Source organism: Xiphophorus maculatus, chromosome 20 (genome assembly GCF_002775205.1).
Source record: "Xiphophorus maculatus strain JP 163 A chromosome 20, X_maculatus-5.0-male, whole genome shotgun sequence".
Lineage (NCBI taxonomy): Eukaryota > Metazoa > Chordata > Actinopteri > Cyprinodontiformes > Poeciliidae > Xiphophorus > Xiphophorus maculatus.
The window spans coordinates 20,808,735-20,826,474 of record NC_036462.1 but is presented as its reverse complement, the minus strand read 5'-3'; the positions used below and the strand labels follow the sequence as shown (position 1 = coordinate 20,826,474).

The window sequence follows — 17,740 nt, the reverse complement described above, 5'->3', positions numbered from 1 at the left end:
AAAATAATTCATTCTTCTAATACTTTTCATATTTTACCACATGACAACCACAAAATATGTCTTTTGTTGGGATTTTATGTGATAGACCAACACAAAGTAGAGCAAAGTATGTTAACTTACAGCTCTGGAAAAAATTAAGAGACCACATAAGATGATCGGTTTCTCTGATTTTACTATTTAAAGGTATATGTTTGAGTAAAATGAACATTGTTCTTTTATTCTATGAACTACTAACAACATGTTTCTGAAATTCCAAGCAAAATGTTAGTATTTATTTGCAGAAAATGAGAAATGGTCAATATAATGAAAAAGATGCAGTGCTTTCAGACCTCAAATAATCCCAAGAAAATGTTCATATTAATTTAGAAACAATACTAATGTTTTAACTCAGGAAGAGTTCAGAAACAAATACTTGGTGGAATAACCAAGAGGTTTTCAATAGGGTTCAGTGCAGTGGGCTCTTCATTTTTCCAAGAGCTGTATTTACAAATGAAAATCTGAAAAGTGTGGCAGGAATTTGTATTTGTTCCCCACTAAATCAATAATTGGTACAAAAACTTCCAGCTTTAGTCACAGCTACTAAGTTATTGTGTATATGTGACTACCAGCTTAGCACATCCAGAGAAATCCATTTTACTCCATTTTACCCATCTTCATTTAAAATAGCTCAAGGACAGTCAGGTTGGAAGGAAAACATAATTTATTGTAAAAGTTTCTCAGCTTCGGGTTTGGTTTTAGACTTTCTCTGACACGGCTCGTGGTAAACTACATGCAGATTACATTATTAATAAACTTACAGCTGTGTTCACAACTTAAAGTGTATTTAAATGAGCCACACAGCCAGCCAATCTCAGACAAGTCTTTTCCGTCCAATCAGAGTATCCTTTGGATGAAAAATTACCAATCAAATCAAAATAAGTGACAGAAATTACAGCGTGGTAGGATTTAAGAAAAACACAGGAGAATGTACACTTGAATTTTGAAACCTGATATGTATTTCAGGCAATACTGCTACATATAGTTTTATAGTGGATTTTTTTGAAATAGATGAATTAGGTGACCTTTCAAGGCAGTTGTTGCACTGTATTTTCTTTAGGGATATCACAGCAGATGGGTTCTGAAAACAAATGCACACCACACTTCAGACAAACTGATTTTCTATCTAGTTGAGAGATGTTATTACTACTTTGGTTTGGTCTATCCCATAAAATTATAATGAAACAAATCACAAGCTTATGGTTGTAAGGTAAAAAAAGCTGAAACAACACAAACACTTTGAAGGGTATTGTGAGTTCATTTGTCTATCTGAGTACTTTAGGAAGACTACCAACTGGTAGCAGATTGCATTTATTTCGTCTTGAATTTGAATTTAAGGTTTTGATGCGACAGTTCACGCCAGCCTCTAGTTGTTTCTCAGCTAGCACCAATCAGAGCTGACTTTTTTTATTTTGCTGCATCATTCAGGTAGGTCAGAGCAAGATATCCTTAGAGTGGGTCATATTTTCTACAAATACTTAGTCACTAGGAGCTTTAACAGAACGCTAAATTTATCATATATGAAATGAAATATGATAAATCAAATCAGATGTATTAAACCATCTGAGATGATCTTAATCCATGCAAAAAAGCTTCTTGCCTACTAAAAGGGTTACTGCAAAAATTCCCCTCAGAGATTTTCAAGGTTTTTTTTTTGCCATTTCTAGCATGCGTTGATGCTTTTTGTTAAATCGGCATGCAAAAGGAGCAGCTGCCTGGAGTCTTAGGTCTTACCCTCATCCCTTCAAAACGTGACAGGGCCCTGAGGGGTCTCAAGGCCCTCAGTGTCCTGAGTGATTTAATCGGGCCTAGATCGGAGAAGCCCAAAGCATTAGCTATAAGGCTGACTATAGACACCTACACAGATAGGGACAGAAGGAGAAGGAAAGACAGAGGCAGAAGAAGAAGAAAGTCGCCACACAGTTAGAAGGGATATAGAGAGAAAGTTGGCCCTAAATCAACTGTAAGGATGGCTAAATGATTATATACAGAGTACAAAAATAACTCCTTTATGTGTAGGAATACTTCTACAACATAAAGGTTCAAACAGTAAAAAGAAAATGGTCAGTAATGTGTACCCAGAGTTTTTTCCCTTGTTTAAAACCTCATGTTTGTGTTTGGTTTAGTTTTGGCAAGCCAGTCTAGCGTGACAACCAGCTTAACAGCACAGTGAGCACACCTGGAAAGAAACTTGTGGTTGACACAGTGAGAGGAAGAGAAGAGAGTCCAACAAAGGGACAAAATCGGAGGAGAGATGTGTTCACGAAACACTCAAATCAATGTGACACGATAATATAACACACAGTACACAGTACAAAACGGTACCAACACCAGCGGGCATTTCACTCAAAGAAGGGAGAGAGAAAGAGAGAGAGAACGCAGGAGGTTGAGGACAACTTTCAGGGTTAGAAGAGAGAGGGTAACCTGTGAAAGTAGGATCCCCACCACAGCACACAAACCTTACCCTGGACCCCCAAACACCGACCTCTCTGTCCCCCTTCTGAGGTGCACAATGTCTCTCTTAACTTAAAGAGAGACAGAGTTATTGGAACCTGCTGTGAGAGAGAGGACAGGTCAGTATTAGGGCAACGGATTGAGTTGTATTTACAGGATGTGATGTAACTAGTAATGCATCAGTTTTGTACAATTACAGTCACCTTCATAAAGTGTAGCAGCCACAATGGCGGGTCATTCTCTTATTTTACCCCTCTGAAGGTTTTTATTGTTGAATCAATGTGTTTGCCTACTAGACTCAAAATTTAACCTGGACTTATAGGAGACATAGGTGCAGCCAGTGTTGTGCATAAACACATTAAAATGACGCGTTCATAAACGGACCTCGTATTTGAGAACTCACATTTTACTTTCAGTTTCTTTGGTCAAGAAATAAATTGGGTTTTTTTGTGAACATGAAAAACCCAATCTGTCTATCAAAAGCAAAATGGATCAAACTTTTACTTACTACAAAATAAACTTAACTAAATTTAATATATAGACAACCCATTATCTCTGTCTCTCTCTTCTGGATATATATTTCACCCAATTTTAGTCATTTGTGATGAAGAATGTCCAATTTATTGCAAGTACTACTGTAGTTTATTATATTATTATATATTCAATACAAGAAGAAACTTGTGCTTGACTGATTATTTCTTTGTTGTAGCAAACCCTCACAGCAACAATGATATTACTTGTTTGTTAGAGTTGTGTGCGTGGGCTGTGTCCATGAAAAGATTTACCCAATCCACTTTGCCAATGCCAGACACCTTATTCTGGTACAGACACACGCTTGTTGTTGGTTTTTCCAGATGATTGCAGTTTGAAGACATATTGGTAATTTAAGCAGTTCATTCATTTAACAAACAAGGCTTCAGCCGTGTGAGGGAGAACCGTACAACCGCAACAACCTGTCGCCCAGTCCCTGTTATGTTTGTCCGGTGGGCATCCCATCCCCTCCTGTGGGATCAGATTACATTCTTTAATCTGGATTTGTCACAAATAGCCAATCTAGGTTTGGCCACTCTGGCAAGAATCACACAAGATGACAAGCAGTTTCCTCCTCTCTACTCCTAAAACCAGGATCAGCTCCGCTCTGTGGAGGAGAGCTCTGACATCTTGGATGATAGAGTTTGGTTTCTAAGACTGGAAATATCAGATTTCCATTGGTTGAAGAATTCTTTGAGTGTAATGCCACTCCTTCACACTGTCTTCACCAAAAGGAGTTTGGTTTTGGCAAAGAGAATTTAGCAAATTCATGGGCACAAACAGCATAGCATCACTCTGCTGCTCAACCCAAAAAGGCATTTTTCTTACAAAAGGGGCACAATTGAAGGCAGAGTAATAATTAATTACTTTATTAATTAAACAAAACAAAACAGATACAAAGAAAACAATTTATGCTTTGTTTGTATCTTTTCAATCTATAAAAAAATCTCTTTTTTTCTACTACTAAAAATATGCAACATGAAATAGTAGAAAATTGGATTTGTCAATTATTAATTTTTAAAATTAAAGCAACAAAGAGAAAAAAAATCTAATAACATATGTATAATGTGAATATGAAGAATATTCAGATATTCATAGCCCCATTCTAAATGGATTCACACACAAATATAATTTGTTCAGCTTGTTTAATCATTGATTTTTTTTTAAAAATGTAAAATTCAATATATTTTACATTACATTATAAGAGCTGGTATTCCAATAACGAATATTGTATTTACTTTTGTAAACACAATAGTTGTTATACAGACGTGTGGGGAGATAGATAAAATAAATAACTATTTATAAATAAAAAAAACAATATATAGAAAAATTGTTTGGGAGGTATACAACAAAAATAGCCTTTTGCAACATCTGAAGCTGCTGTAGTTTTTTAGATATTAAAAGCCAACTCATACTAGAGTATAACTTTGGATTTACCCTCAAACAGAAATACAAAGAAGTATGAAAAATGAGTAGGGAACATTTCCATCTTTTGGCAGGGAAGGAAACACAGGTTGTATTGGTAATTTCTTCTTCTTGAGTTAGATTTACTAATGTGGACAAAAGAACAGACATAACCCAAATTGGCATTCAGACATTGGCATTAAAAACAGAAAAGATCAACAAAAAGACACAGAACAAAAATCAACTGAACCGCAAACAATGAACAACAATTACTAACAGATACTTGGCAGCAGGTCAAAGTTGTGCACATTTCTAGGTTAGCTACATCATCTGTATTCCAGTCAAAGTAAAATTAAGCACACCTTCTTTTGGAAATAATCTAGGGTTTTTCAGGGTTTGCTTAGTTTTCCAGGGACTTTTCTAGTTCAGTTTCATTTTTGTTTCAAAATTGATGACATGAATAAATATGTGGTGTGTGGTTTTGTGCAGCTGATGTAAGATTTCAGCAACTGTAAAATCAGATGAAGACCAGGTCATTTATACATTAAAACCCTAGAACTGAAAGATGGTGTACTTTTTTGACTGTGAGAAGTTATTAGAACAATAAAATAAACATACTTAAATACTTATATTGCAGTGGGGTTCCCAAAGGCTACATTTTTGGGCCCTCTCAGCTAAGATTGTGAAGTACTATAACATCTTCTACAATATATTTGAGAATAACCAACAATTTCATATTTCTGTGCAGCAGCAATCATTTAATATTTGTGTCTGTAAAATTAATATGCTTAACTTATTTATTATATTCATTAATATTCTATGTTTACCTACAGTCCACTTTGCTATGAACTATAGGGGAGTCCTTCAGCAATGTCAGTAAATATCTGGACTCAAAAAAGTCTCATATTAGCTCAAATCGTAAGTTTTCTTCATTTTTGCACTGACAGATTTGCCAGTGAGCAACAGTGAAAGTTTGGGTATTTTGTAAACAAGCACAATATAAAAGTAAATAAAGGTTGAAAACAATATCCAGCTCTACAAACTGCTTCAGTGAATTAAAAAATGGTCTGGAGTATCATTCTCTCTCTCTCTCTCTCCCTCTCTTTCCACAAGGTCCAATTTTTTTGGGGCTACTGTTGTTCAATGTAGTTTCTGTAGACTCGAAACATGTTGCTTTATTCAGTTGCATCAGACTTTTTAATGTTGATTATTAACATTTTTAAAAAACTAATGGGAAAAAATTTGTGAGCAACAATAAAAAACAAGACATTCAAAACCAAAGTTATTACTAAAATAATTTAATAACCTTAGATGTGTTTAAAAATATTTATTACCAATAAGTTCTGGTAACTGAATTTATAATGTGCAATATTGTTTTAATTTTAAATTAACCCATGATATGCGTTTTCTAGAACCTTCCTCTTCTTAAGTCTCCTCATGGTGGAGATTTTAAAAAATGATTGACTTAACATAACTATGCAGAATATAAGTGTACTTACATCCACAATGAAGAAGTCCAGCCAGCACCAGGCATTAGTGAAGTACTTGACAAAGCCATAGGCCACCCATTTCAGCAACATCTCCAGGATGAAGATGTAGGTGAAAACTCGATCAGCATAATCTAGAATGATGCGCACTGTCTTCCTCTGTTCAATGTACACATCCTCAAAGGCCTGAAATGTAGCAGAATAACATTGGACAGAAGATTAATTGTGAAAATCATTTTCTGACATTTGTATTTGTATTGAACTTGAGTGCTGAGGGAGCTTTTTTAATCTTTCTGACAAAAGAAAGCATAAAGCAAAAAATAAAAAATTCATTTGAGCTGACATTTAGGGTGATACATGTGCACAATGACACAACAAAAACTATTAAATAAATACTGAGGTAGATGCAGCTTCCTGTCCTCCAGTCATCAACTAGGCAAGTCAAGTCTACTGATTTTAACTTGAACCTGATAATGGAGACAAATCTCTGTTTTCAATAAAAACAGAAGCTTTACACAACATAAAAATAATAAAGAGAAGGGAGATAAATAAAAGATGAGTACTGACAAATCTCTGCATGACATGTATGCCAGAGGCCTTTTTTTCCTTCAGAAAGCTGTAAACCTAAGGTGAGACCTCTTGGTTGAAAGGTTGGTGCATTACAGCACTTTGTCATCCATTAGGACTATAATATCAAGAGGAGCTGCAGCAAACAAGCAAGAGACATTAATGCTCCTTTACATCTTTAGAGGCCAGTGATATTCACCATACATAAATTAATGTGTATTTATGCACTTATTATTGCAATCTATTTCTATTTCTTTCTTACACCCTAAATGTTGCATATTAAAGTTTAATATAAACCAGCAACTAACTATGTTTGATTCACTTCATAATAATCTATACTATTAAATGTAATCCTTGAGTACTTTTAGAAGATGAAAAGGACCTTTGTGGGTGTGTCTGTGCTTTTACCAGAGCTCCACTGCTGAGGAGGATCATGAAGATGATGAGGGTCTCAAACCAGTTGTGTTCCACTATCAGGTAGCAGGTCTTCCTCAGAAACCACCAGTGCTTTCCCCATCCATGTGTGATGGGAACATCGCAGCACTTGTATTTGGCCACACACTCTGCATGATTAATGAAAACACGACTGCTGACACATTCTGAAGAGTCGCAACATGCCAACATACTGCAAAACAAAGTTTACATTGTCACTAAAATACAAATTGCCACTCATAAAATGGAGTAAGACGATGTTGTCCATTGCAGTGGTGCATGATTCTTTCAGTTCTTGAATATGTCATATATTATGTTCATCATGAAATAAATTAAAATGCCACATAGTAGTATCTCATCAAGCTTGCTCATTTGCCCTGCCCAGTAATGCTAATGGGTAAGTTTGACAAATAAAATACATGAATAAACTGCTGTAACAAAGGACTATAAAGTACTAAAATAAAATAAATAGATACATACATATACTGTATATATTAAATATAATACATACAGCAGTTATAACATTTGCTTTATTTTGTGGTTGATAAAGTACTGAAAAATAGAAACAGAAGAATAAACATGTATTTATTTACATATTTAATGTAAGTATTTGTATCTAAGGTTTTTTATTATTATTTCAAATGCCCTTCTATGAACAGCTTTGGTTAATACAGCTAGAAACAAGTGATTAGGTAAAAAATCTGGGTGTAGTGATGAAGTCAAACCTGAATCTTCAGAGAAACATAAAGATATTTACAAAGTTGGCCTTCTATCACCTGAAGAACATTTCCAGGATTAAAGGAGTAAAGCAAGATCCAGAGAAACTCATCCATGCGTTTATCTTAAGTCTCATTGATTACTGCAATCTAGAAAGCTCTGGATCCAGGAAGTTAGAGCACATAAACTTAGTTCTAAAGTCTCTACACTGGCTCTCTGTAGTTCAGAGAATAAACTTTAAAATACTGTTAGTTTATAAATCACTGAACAGTTTAGCACCACAGCACATTAAAGATCTGCTGCAGTTGTATCAACCTTCCAGACCTTCAGGTTGTCTGATTATGATCTGCTCTGCTTCCCCAGAACCAGAACCAAACATGGAGGAGCAGCATTCAGCTTCTCTGCTCCACTAATTTAACAAAGCTCATGATGCCATGGACTCTAACAAGGTTCCTTTGAAAGAGAAACATCCCCACAGCATCACAAATCCTCATCCTCACTTATAAGTGTGGAAGAGATATTTCACCACAAATCCACCTGGAGTGTTTGGAGTCTTAGTCTAATTTGATTAGGGCACCCAGTTCCAGTTAAAGTGCTAGTAGAGTTTAGCCAGCTCCGTGTTTACATTCAGATTTGCAGGATAGAAAAGGCTTTTGTCTTGGAATGCCTATCATATAACTGGTTTCCATATCATAGTGTTCAATGGTTGTCATGAAGACTTGGTAATACGCCGCTGCCACACTTCAGTTTTCTATATGGGAAGATTGCTGATTTTATTTCTTTTTACCTCCCTTACTCCATCTCAACGCAACCACCAGGGCGCAAAGGTAAAGTTAATGTGAGATTCTACTACTAAAGTAAATGCACTAAAACATACATTTTCTTTAAGGTTTTGTTTCACATCTGAGCCACAAAGTCTGATAGATGCTGAGCGTCACGTACCATCAGTCCAGCAGGCATCAGGATCAAGATACTCTTCCACGACTTCAACCACCGCCACCTCCTCTACATCAGGCTTGATGTCTATTGTGCTGCCCTCAGATGAACTGGTGTCATCCAACTATGACAAAAAACATCAACCCGTTCTTTAAAATACAAACTCAGCTAACTGATTCGATACAGAAGCTATATTATTTGCTCACAACAGGGGAACAAAACTTTCACGTGCATCCCAATTTTCTAAATATGCAAATGTACTACTAACAGTTTTCTAGTAAAGTTAAAAAATCATAATCCATGTATAAATGTAAACATAAATCTTAATTGTATTACTACTGATGCTCATTTCTATATTTATAAAAATCCAGATCTGTTATCACTGAATGATTCATCTACTATGAAGTAATGGACTAAACTATATTAGTTAACCAAATAAAAACAAAAGAATATCAACAATGAGACTTTCAAACATATAATTATGTTAGCTCTTAGCAGTTTTTACTCTGCTAGCAGCTCCGTCTCCTCTGCAGGGTGTTGTGTTACTGCATGCTGTGCAGGGAGGATGAGTTGAGGTGACTGATGGTATAAGAACCAGGTGCAGGTATAATTGTGATGCAGCTGGATAATCTCAATTTGTCCCACCATGAACCAAATGAAGGTGACCTGCATATTATAAATATCTACAGGTTTTTGGTCTGGCTTTTGCTGTTTGTACATCATAACATACAGATGGCAATGTTTCTATTGCCTCATCAGGCTTGCTCTCTGTCTGTCTCAGCCATTTTTTGTTTGCCTACTCAGCATTTCTGTTCAGTGTAACAGCATTCCTGTCTAAATGAATGCTCTGAAATGTCACGCCAACTTTGTGTTTTCATCTGGAAGTCAATACCAACTCTGCAGACCTTAGATAAGATTTTAACAAATGTAACATTTTATCAGCAATGCACAGAGAAATCAACTGGTTGCTTGAACCTGACAATGATCAGCTTGATTGGGCTTGAACAGTGACATACTGATTGGAAACTCAAAAGTCCAATTTTTCTCCAATAATTTATGCACCATACATGTGGAAGTTGTTCCTGAGAAAAGAAGCTATTTATAAGACCAACAAGCTGTTGAAAATATGGTCAGAGGACGCAGGAGAATTGAACACTACTTAAATTTGGAAATTATAACTTTTACACGTAGAAACATGTCTGTGAATCATTCAGATTGCCAAAAAGAGCAAGACTTTCAGCAGATGACAGTAAGGATAAAGGGGGGCCAATGAAGTTTCTTTGTTTCATTTTGAGCTTTCAGCCTCTGTTGAGTAAGAAAATTGCTGGATTTGTAAATTTTGGCAACCTTTTGGAAATATCAAACTTAAGCAAACGATCAATAATGTTAAAAATATATACACAAAGAGTGATGATTATGTAATGCTAGCTGGACTAACAGTGCTAATCACTAAAATAAGATACTGAAGACAGCTTTCAAAGACAGTTTTAAATGTATTTTTATAAAAATAATAATGGAATTGACTTACAGTCAATTCTCTGCTCTTAAAAAGAGGAGTTAATGATCGTTCACAGCTATTTTACAGTATATCTCTAATATAATTGTTCTGAGACAAAAATCAGGCAAAATCATTATTGCTGGGTCTAAGCTTTACAGAAACTCAAAATGAGAACCTTGTTATTGTTCAATTTCAAAATTTTCAGTTTGAAACTATGGGATTGAACTCAAAGCTTCAGACAGTTTCATCTACCTGAAAAATCTACTGAATAGCCAGCCACCCATTTCTACTCACATCTTTGCTGTTTTCCACATCTGATTCGCTGCTGAAGTCCTCCGTGTTGAGGTTTTCAAAGTCTGACTCTCCAACAGCGATGGGAACGCACACGGTGAGGTTGGGGTTGTGGATAAAAGACATATAGTCGTCATCAATCATGTACTTTCCTACACTGCTCCCGATGCCACTGGTGGTGCCGTTGCCATTTTTGGGGTAGTCCAGTTCACGGTTGATTTCAGCAGGGTGGTTTGCTATGCAGTTGAGCTTTTCCTCATAATCCAAAGGCTTCTGCTCGTCCTCTATAGGCTGCTTGTCAGGAAGGTAAAACGAGACAAACAAAAATACTGCTAGAAAACATGGAGGTAGACGATAATGTTGAGATTTTAAATAACTGATTTTTTCATAAAAATATTCAAAAGATATTGCAGTTTGGACAGCTGAAATGCCTAGGTACAATGCTAATTAAGATGCTATTTGCAAAGCAGCCAATCCAGAAGCCCCATTAATTTCTGCACTCCCAGGAGTGGATATAGGGAAGACTGTAAATGTTAGCTTCTGTGGTGTTGCAATAAGGTTTCCTCTTGGTTGTTTGAATGCATATTAAGGTATATTTGGAGTTTGAAGTAAAAAGCGTTTTTATGAGGAGTCTCAAGTATTTGCAGATTTCAGGGTTTTGTGGATGACTGTCGTCCCTAAGACTTTAAAAGTCGTTGAATGACCTCACTGCATGTTTTTAGAAGAACAATTGAAGTTTCTCTTGCTGATTTTAGTCTTTTTTAAATCTCCTTAAAGTCACAATTCCAGGACTCAATCAAAGATTACCCAGTGACAGTCTGGCTCGCTAACTTAGGCTCATCAATTTTCTTTTAATAATCAATATTTTTAAAATGTCTTTTGTTTAATTTTTACTGACACTTTCTCATTGACAGTCCTTATGGAAATCTTGGCAGCTTTAAAACCATAACTTTTTAAAACCTTGGCATACGTTGATGCCTAAGCGTCACGTACCTTTTTGAGAACTGTAGCTACCAAGATTCGCATGTTGGCTTTAAACCAGGCGATTCCTATCTTGATGCGGGCAACAGCGAGTTGAAGGTTGTTGGGTTCTCCGTCGTCATCAGTGGCAGCGAGGTTGTCTGCACTGAATGAGCTCAGCAGCAGAGCCAGAAACAGGTTCAGCACCTTACAAGGAAACACAAAACACTCTGAAACCTTACAGCTTAGCGTACATGAGCTACTATGATCATGTGATTTTTTTTTTCTTACCACCAGATTTCCAATAACCATAACCATCATGAAGACGATAATGCACATGGCTTGTCCTGCCACCTCCATGCAGTCCCACATTGTTTCAATCCACTCTCCACACAGCACTCTGAACACGATCAGGAAGGAGTGAAAGAAGTCGTTCATGTGCCAGCGTGGGAGTTCGCAGTCCAACGCGATCTTACACACACAGTCCTTGTAGCTTTTTCCAAACAGCTGCATTCCCACCACGGCAAAGATGAAGACGATGATGGCCAACACCAAGGTCAAATTACCCAGAGCTCCCACCGAGTTTCCAATGATCTTAATCAGCATGTTTAGTGTGGGCCACGACTTGGCCAGTTTGAACACTCTTAACTGTAAATGGAAAACAGGAATAATTTGTCTTATTTTTAGCTTATTTAACACATATTAGTTAAGCTAGATCAAGTCAGAGTTTAATTCTAAACTTCAGTTAATAGAAATCTGATGATTACATCTCATATTTCTGTAACATTAATACGAGACATGAGTTTTGCTTACCAATCGGAAAGACCTGAGAACTGAGAGTCCCTCCACGTCCGCCAGCCCCAGTTCAACTAAACTCAGGGTCACAATGAAGCCATCAAAGCAGTTCCAGCCTTCCTGGAAGTAGTAGTAGGGGTCCATGGCTATGAGCTTGGCAAACATCTCGCCAGCAAAGATGCCGGTGAAAACCTACAGGGGGAGACCAATTTAAAAAGAGATGTCAGTGAGACTCAGGAGGAACATATCACTTCATTGCTACTCATGTTGAAGCAACGATCTATCAACATTACATAGTGTTGAGATTTGCATTATCTTAACTCTTCACTTGGCATGCCTAATGCTCATGTTTGTCTACATGTCATGGTAGATAAACTAATTTTCTGATTTATTTAACTGCTAATTATTTGACAGTTTCTGGAAGCTTATAGACTATGTTTAAAACATGAAGCTCTTATTCACAGATGTTAATTGATAAGTAAGTTCTGTGTATTAGAAGAAAACAAGATGGCAATATTATGACAAAAGAAACTTACTCTGTCCTAATGTGATAACAGACTGTAAATTTTGCATCCTTGATCGTATTACACACAATATGTAGAAAATGTGGTCATGTGACATGGCTTGATATTTCATAAAAGACACTTTATTTTTTTCACTTCATGTTTGTAGCCAAGACAAAGAACAGTGAAACAGCAGATTAAAATGTATTTTGGTATTTCCACTGAATAAATGTAACATGTAATTGTTTAAAGTCCTTTAAAATGAGTTTCAACAATTTATCTTCAATTATTGTGAAAGGCAATGCAAACTTTTACAAACAGATGAGCCTTCTCTCACTACGACTTCCAAAAAGAATTACAGTTTTAATAAATAATGCTGTGAGATCTGGGTTGGGTTGGGTGATACTCTGTGATTACTGTGATGGTGTAAGTACTTTTCTACCTTTAAAAACGATGTACCTCACAAGAAAAAACTTTAAAGTGGCAATCAATAAATGTGCAGTCAGTGTGAAACTGATTTAAGTGTGTTAAAATATGAGCAATATTGAAACTGTAACACCTTAAATTACAGCCAATTTCTTTAAAATATATGTAAAGAAGTCTTTACATATAGAAGACAGGTAAAAACTTCTTTACACTTTGCTAAAAGTGGTAGTGATGATAAACCTCAAAAGATTTCATGTAAATTATCTTTGCACAACCCTAACTACCTTGCTTGCAATGACCTTAAAATGCACTAACGTTAAAACCTTAACACTGTGCAAATTTTAAATGCCAGGGTAAGGTCAAAAATCTGCACATTCACCCACCCGACAGCTAATCATGTGTCCAGTCAGTGCTGCAGAAGACACCCAGTGATTCACACTGCACCATCCAGCTTCTAATGCAGGGTGAATTAAATTCCTGTTTCACTTTGGACAGCAACCAATGCTTATGACCTCATTTCCTGTCTCAGTGCTGACGCAGAGTGAATACTGCTGTGCTACAGTGTTTTTTTTAGGCTGGACTCAGCCAAATCAAAATGTCTTCTTGTTTGGCATGTTCAACGCTAAACCATGTCGTACCACATCTACGTATGTCTTCAAGTGGTAGGAAGGATGCCAAAAATATGAGACATTTCACATATTTGTCAAAGCACAGACTTTGTATAAGAGGGCACCGGACAAAGAAAAGTGAACTAAAAGGTGGTGATGAGACTGCAGAGCTGACTAGATGGCAACATTAAAATGGAAATAAATATTTAATGAGATTTCCATCTGATAACTCTATGTGGTTAGTTTGAGTTCTTAAGTGCACATGTGAAATGATGCATTGTTTTGCTCAAGCAGACAAACTAGATGTGAAACTGCTCCGTCGCTCCAGCGGAGGAGAAAAGAAGAGCATGGAAGATGGTAAACGTTGTCGTCTCTTACCAGGTTGCCGACGGACAGGACCTCCTCAAAATGTGGAGTCATCGGGTAATGCTCCATGGCCATGAAAAGAGTGTTGAGCACAATGCAGATGGTGATGGCCAGATCCACAAACGGGTCCATGACAATCAAATAGACGATGTGCTTGATTTTTAGCCAGATGGGGCAGCATTCCCAGATGAGGAAGATGTTTGCAAACTTGTACCAACAAGGAGGACACTTTCTTTGAGACTCTTCTAACTCTACAGGATGAGGAAGAACAGATATGGTGATTATATGTTGAAGTTAAATTTAGGTCATGCCCAGGGGTGAATATTAGCACCCGCCACTGGCCAAATGCGGGTAAAAGTATGAAATGGCGTGTAAATTGGAGCAACACACCCGCCATTGTGGCAGTTTGACAATTTGAACAGAAAAAAAGCTGCATTCAGTTTGAACTTCTATCCAGAGAAGCACTGACCGTCTGGTTTACAGACTGATGCATTTACTGTCCATATCTGGCGGCCCTACGCTGTCATAATTTAACAAAAAAAAAAAAATTATACTAAATATTATTTGTATCGACTGCGACAGCCTATTGGTTGATTTCATTGACGGACATTGAGCTTATCCAATGAAATCCCTCAGTCCTTCTTGGCCCGCCCCTTCCCTCTAAGTTTATAAACAGCATCATTTCAGCTAACGGTTGCTGCTAACCGGAGTCCCAGAAAAGTGAGCGGATACGAGACGGGTCAGAAAAACTACAACAAAAGCTAAAAAGTGCAGAAGCCCATTCAGAAAAATATGTCAATCTAACCGCTATATGTTTACCGCACAAACTTTGAGGAAGCTACACTAAGCTAGCAGGCATTCTGAAAAACACTGAGATAACACAGGAATGAAGTGGCATTAATAATGAACACGTTCTGAGATATTTCAGTAATAAGAATAATTGTGAATTTCAATAGAAAACGGAATAAGAAAGGGAAAACAAATGGAAGAAAACAGCTATTGATACCATTTAGAAATGTTTTAAAATGACTAGAAACATCTACAGTAAATACTATCTGGGGGAATTGTAGCCAAACGGTAGAAATGTTCAACATAGGAAATGATTGCAGGAATGTTAGGGATGTGTAGTTAAAGTTTGTTGTTAGTAATTATTTCAAGTGAACTTATTGCACTACACCTGTGTTAAGGTGTCCAAGCTTTATGTTAAATTAGTCTGTATACGTACATATGTGTGGTAAACTTGTTAGTAAATCAGTTTTCATAGAGGTAAGAATAAATCATATATTTTATACAATTTGCTTGTACTGGTGGAGTTTGTAATCAAAAGAAAAAATAGTGGCTGGTGGAGAAAATGTTTAATTTCCACCCCTGGTCATGACTATTATGAAACAGCATATATCCCCGACCCCTGAGCACTACCTTGCAAAAGTAATCCTACCCATGATCTTTTTCACCTTTTGTCCCGTTATAAAAGAACATTTCAATGGACTTTGGGGGGAACTTTTGATATTGTTGTGCACAGTCACAGAGTGGGAGGAAAGTGGTACATTATTTTTTTATTTTACAAAAAAATAACTTAAAAATTGTGCTTTATATTTGCGTGCTCATCTCCTGTTGAGTTATTACTCGTTCACGTTTGAATGGGCTGGACTTTAGCTGGGCCATTCTGATACAGAAATATTTTTCTTAGCAGTTACATTGTCTCTCAGGCTTTATGCTTAAGGTTGTTGTGATGCTGAAAGGTGAATCTTTGCATCAGTCTCATGTCTTTTGCAGCCTCATGTTTTCTTTTAGCGAAATCCATCCTCCCATCAGCTTTGACTGGAAAAAATGCATAGTTTTCAATGTTTTTCAAATAAAATAATTGTGGTGTGTATTTGCATCCAGCCCCACTGAATCATCTATACTGCAACTAAAGCTGATTAATAAGTTAGACCTATCGCCATTACGATCAGATTTGTGAAGTGCATGAATAATGTATGTCTCATCCAAAAAATTAACAATCAGAGCTACTGTGGGGCTGTGAGAGGTTGAGCGGCTAAAGCCTTTCCTCTGCCTACATCCCCCAGAATGCTGCAGGGTTTAGTGGAATTACTGACTACTTTATTGGATGTATATTCTCTTTATGTTGATCATGTGTCTATCGTGATATTTACTGTTATTGATTTATCGCCCTGCTCAGTTTAAACTTGTAACATCACAAAATGTGTTCAAGCTATCTAAACACATCCTGATTAAATGTACATTTGAAAGCAGGTCATTTTCACCATTTCTGGAAAAGCATTATAAGGTTTTTGTGAAATAAGCGTACCTTCTAAGAGTGTGTTGGTGACCACGCTCATCTGACTGTTGGCACGGTCCTTTCCTTTGAAGGAGGAGTTGAGCTGATCCACAGAAATCATGAGAGAGCCAGAGTGTTTCTTCTTAATCTCCACATCTGTAGTCTGTACTCAGACAAAACATGAATGATCCTTTAGAAAAGCATGGGATGTACACAAAAATTAAAAGCAAAGCTACCTCAGCCACTAAATGATACCCATGTTCCACTGAACAGACCAAATAAAGAAAATGCAGCCTAAATCTTCACATCAAATCTGCAGATTACATTGAACTCGTCTTAATATCTTTGTAATACTGAAATGCATGCAGTGGCATGCACATCAGGTCAACAGAGGGGATCTCAAGACATCATTAACATCTACACCATGCTAATATTCAAAAGAGGTAAACAGGTAAGAGCAGGTTGGCTGGCTGAGGGAAGAGGAGGTCTACCATGCGTGCTGTAAGGGGAGAAATATCGTTACAGAAAAATTGTTTCAGGCTTGTTCGTTGCACCATCCAGGGTTAGGAATGGAGAATAGATGAAGACAGGAGAGGAGGAGGTGAATGAAAGAGAAAGACAGATATGGAGAGAAGAGGGTTGATGAGAAGAAGCGTAAAAGGTCAAGAATGGGATTTCTAAGTAATGACATAAAAGGAATGTTCCTCAGCAAGAAATGTTCATGTTTGTGAATTTTGTTGATAAAATATTCATTAGTTTGATTAGAAAGGGAGTTTGTAGATATGTTTCTGCTTGTTAGTCATTAAAAAGAAACAGGAAAAAAAAACATTAAATCAATCAGACAGAGAAAGTGGCTCTGCAGGGTGACGTTTTTAAACAGAATCTGATTATTCAGGAGGAGAAAGGAGAGCTTAGAGTTCAGGAAACAGAACAACAAGGGGGGGAAGGGTCTGGGCTTCGAAAGAAGGAGCTGCAGAAATCAGGGCCGTCATCATGCCTAAACTGTATTGGTGTCCCATGGACGTCCTTACACTGTCATCAGTGGCTGCCTTATCTATTTTCACCTCAGGCAGAAGCCGTCTGCCAGGCCCGGGGCCGATGAGAGACACCACGCCGTTGCAGTCCACCGTGCTGTTCCTCTTCCCTCCAGAGTGTGGCGCCAGTGGGTGGATGCGGGACGAGCCCTGGCTGTAGCCACTGTAGCTATTGCGACGGTAGGGTATGAACAGTGAGCCTCGGCGGTCTTCGCTCTCCTCCACAGTGCTGTGCTCGTCGTCCGCAAACTCGTTCTCCGAGCCCATGTCCTTGGAGCGGCCCTTGAAGCTGAAGATGCTGCTGCGGCTGTTGTGGCGTGACATGAAGGGCGAGCCTGGGATGCTGAGCAGAGACTGAGGAGAGGCAGATTTTAAAAAATGGAGGTGTTGAGGTTGCTGAAAACAGCTGGAAAG

At 37.4% G+C, this 17,740-nt stretch overlaps 1 protein-coding gene across 5 annotated transcripts in view; it reads right to left on the bottom strand.

Annotated features, from left to right (window-relative positions):
- The window catches only part of LOC102216915 (sodium channel protein type 8 subunit alpha-like), a 54,679-nt gene that overhangs the window by 7,429 nt on the left and 29,510 nt on the right, over positions 1–17,740 (bottom strand). For 3 of the 5 annotated variants that reach the window (XM_023324775.1, XM_023324773.1, XM_023324774.1), the window contains 11 exons: positions 17,324–17,680; positions 16,323–16,455; positions 14,024–14,262; positions 12,127–12,300; positions 11,605–11,961; positions 11,347–11,520; positions 10,357–10,644; positions 8,571–8,688; positions 6,888–7,042; positions 5,925–6,098; positions 1,771–1,893 (listed from right to left, as the gene is read on the bottom strand). In XM_023324775.1, coding sequence (XP_023180543.1) covers positions 1,771–1,893; positions 5,925–6,098; positions 6,888–7,042; positions 8,571–8,688; positions 10,357–10,644; positions 11,347–11,520; positions 11,605–11,961; positions 12,127–12,300; positions 14,024–14,262; positions 16,323–16,455; positions 17,324–17,680 — 2,292 coding nt within the window. The remainder of the gene's footprint in view (positions 1–1,770; positions 1,894–5,924; positions 6,099–6,887; positions 7,043–8,570; positions 8,689–10,356; positions 10,645–11,346; positions 11,521–11,604; positions 11,962–12,126; positions 12,301–14,023; positions 14,263–16,322; positions 16,456–17,323; positions 17,681–17,740) is intronic. The other 2 variants (XM_023324778.1, XM_023324776.1) reach the window with 1 other exon arrangement.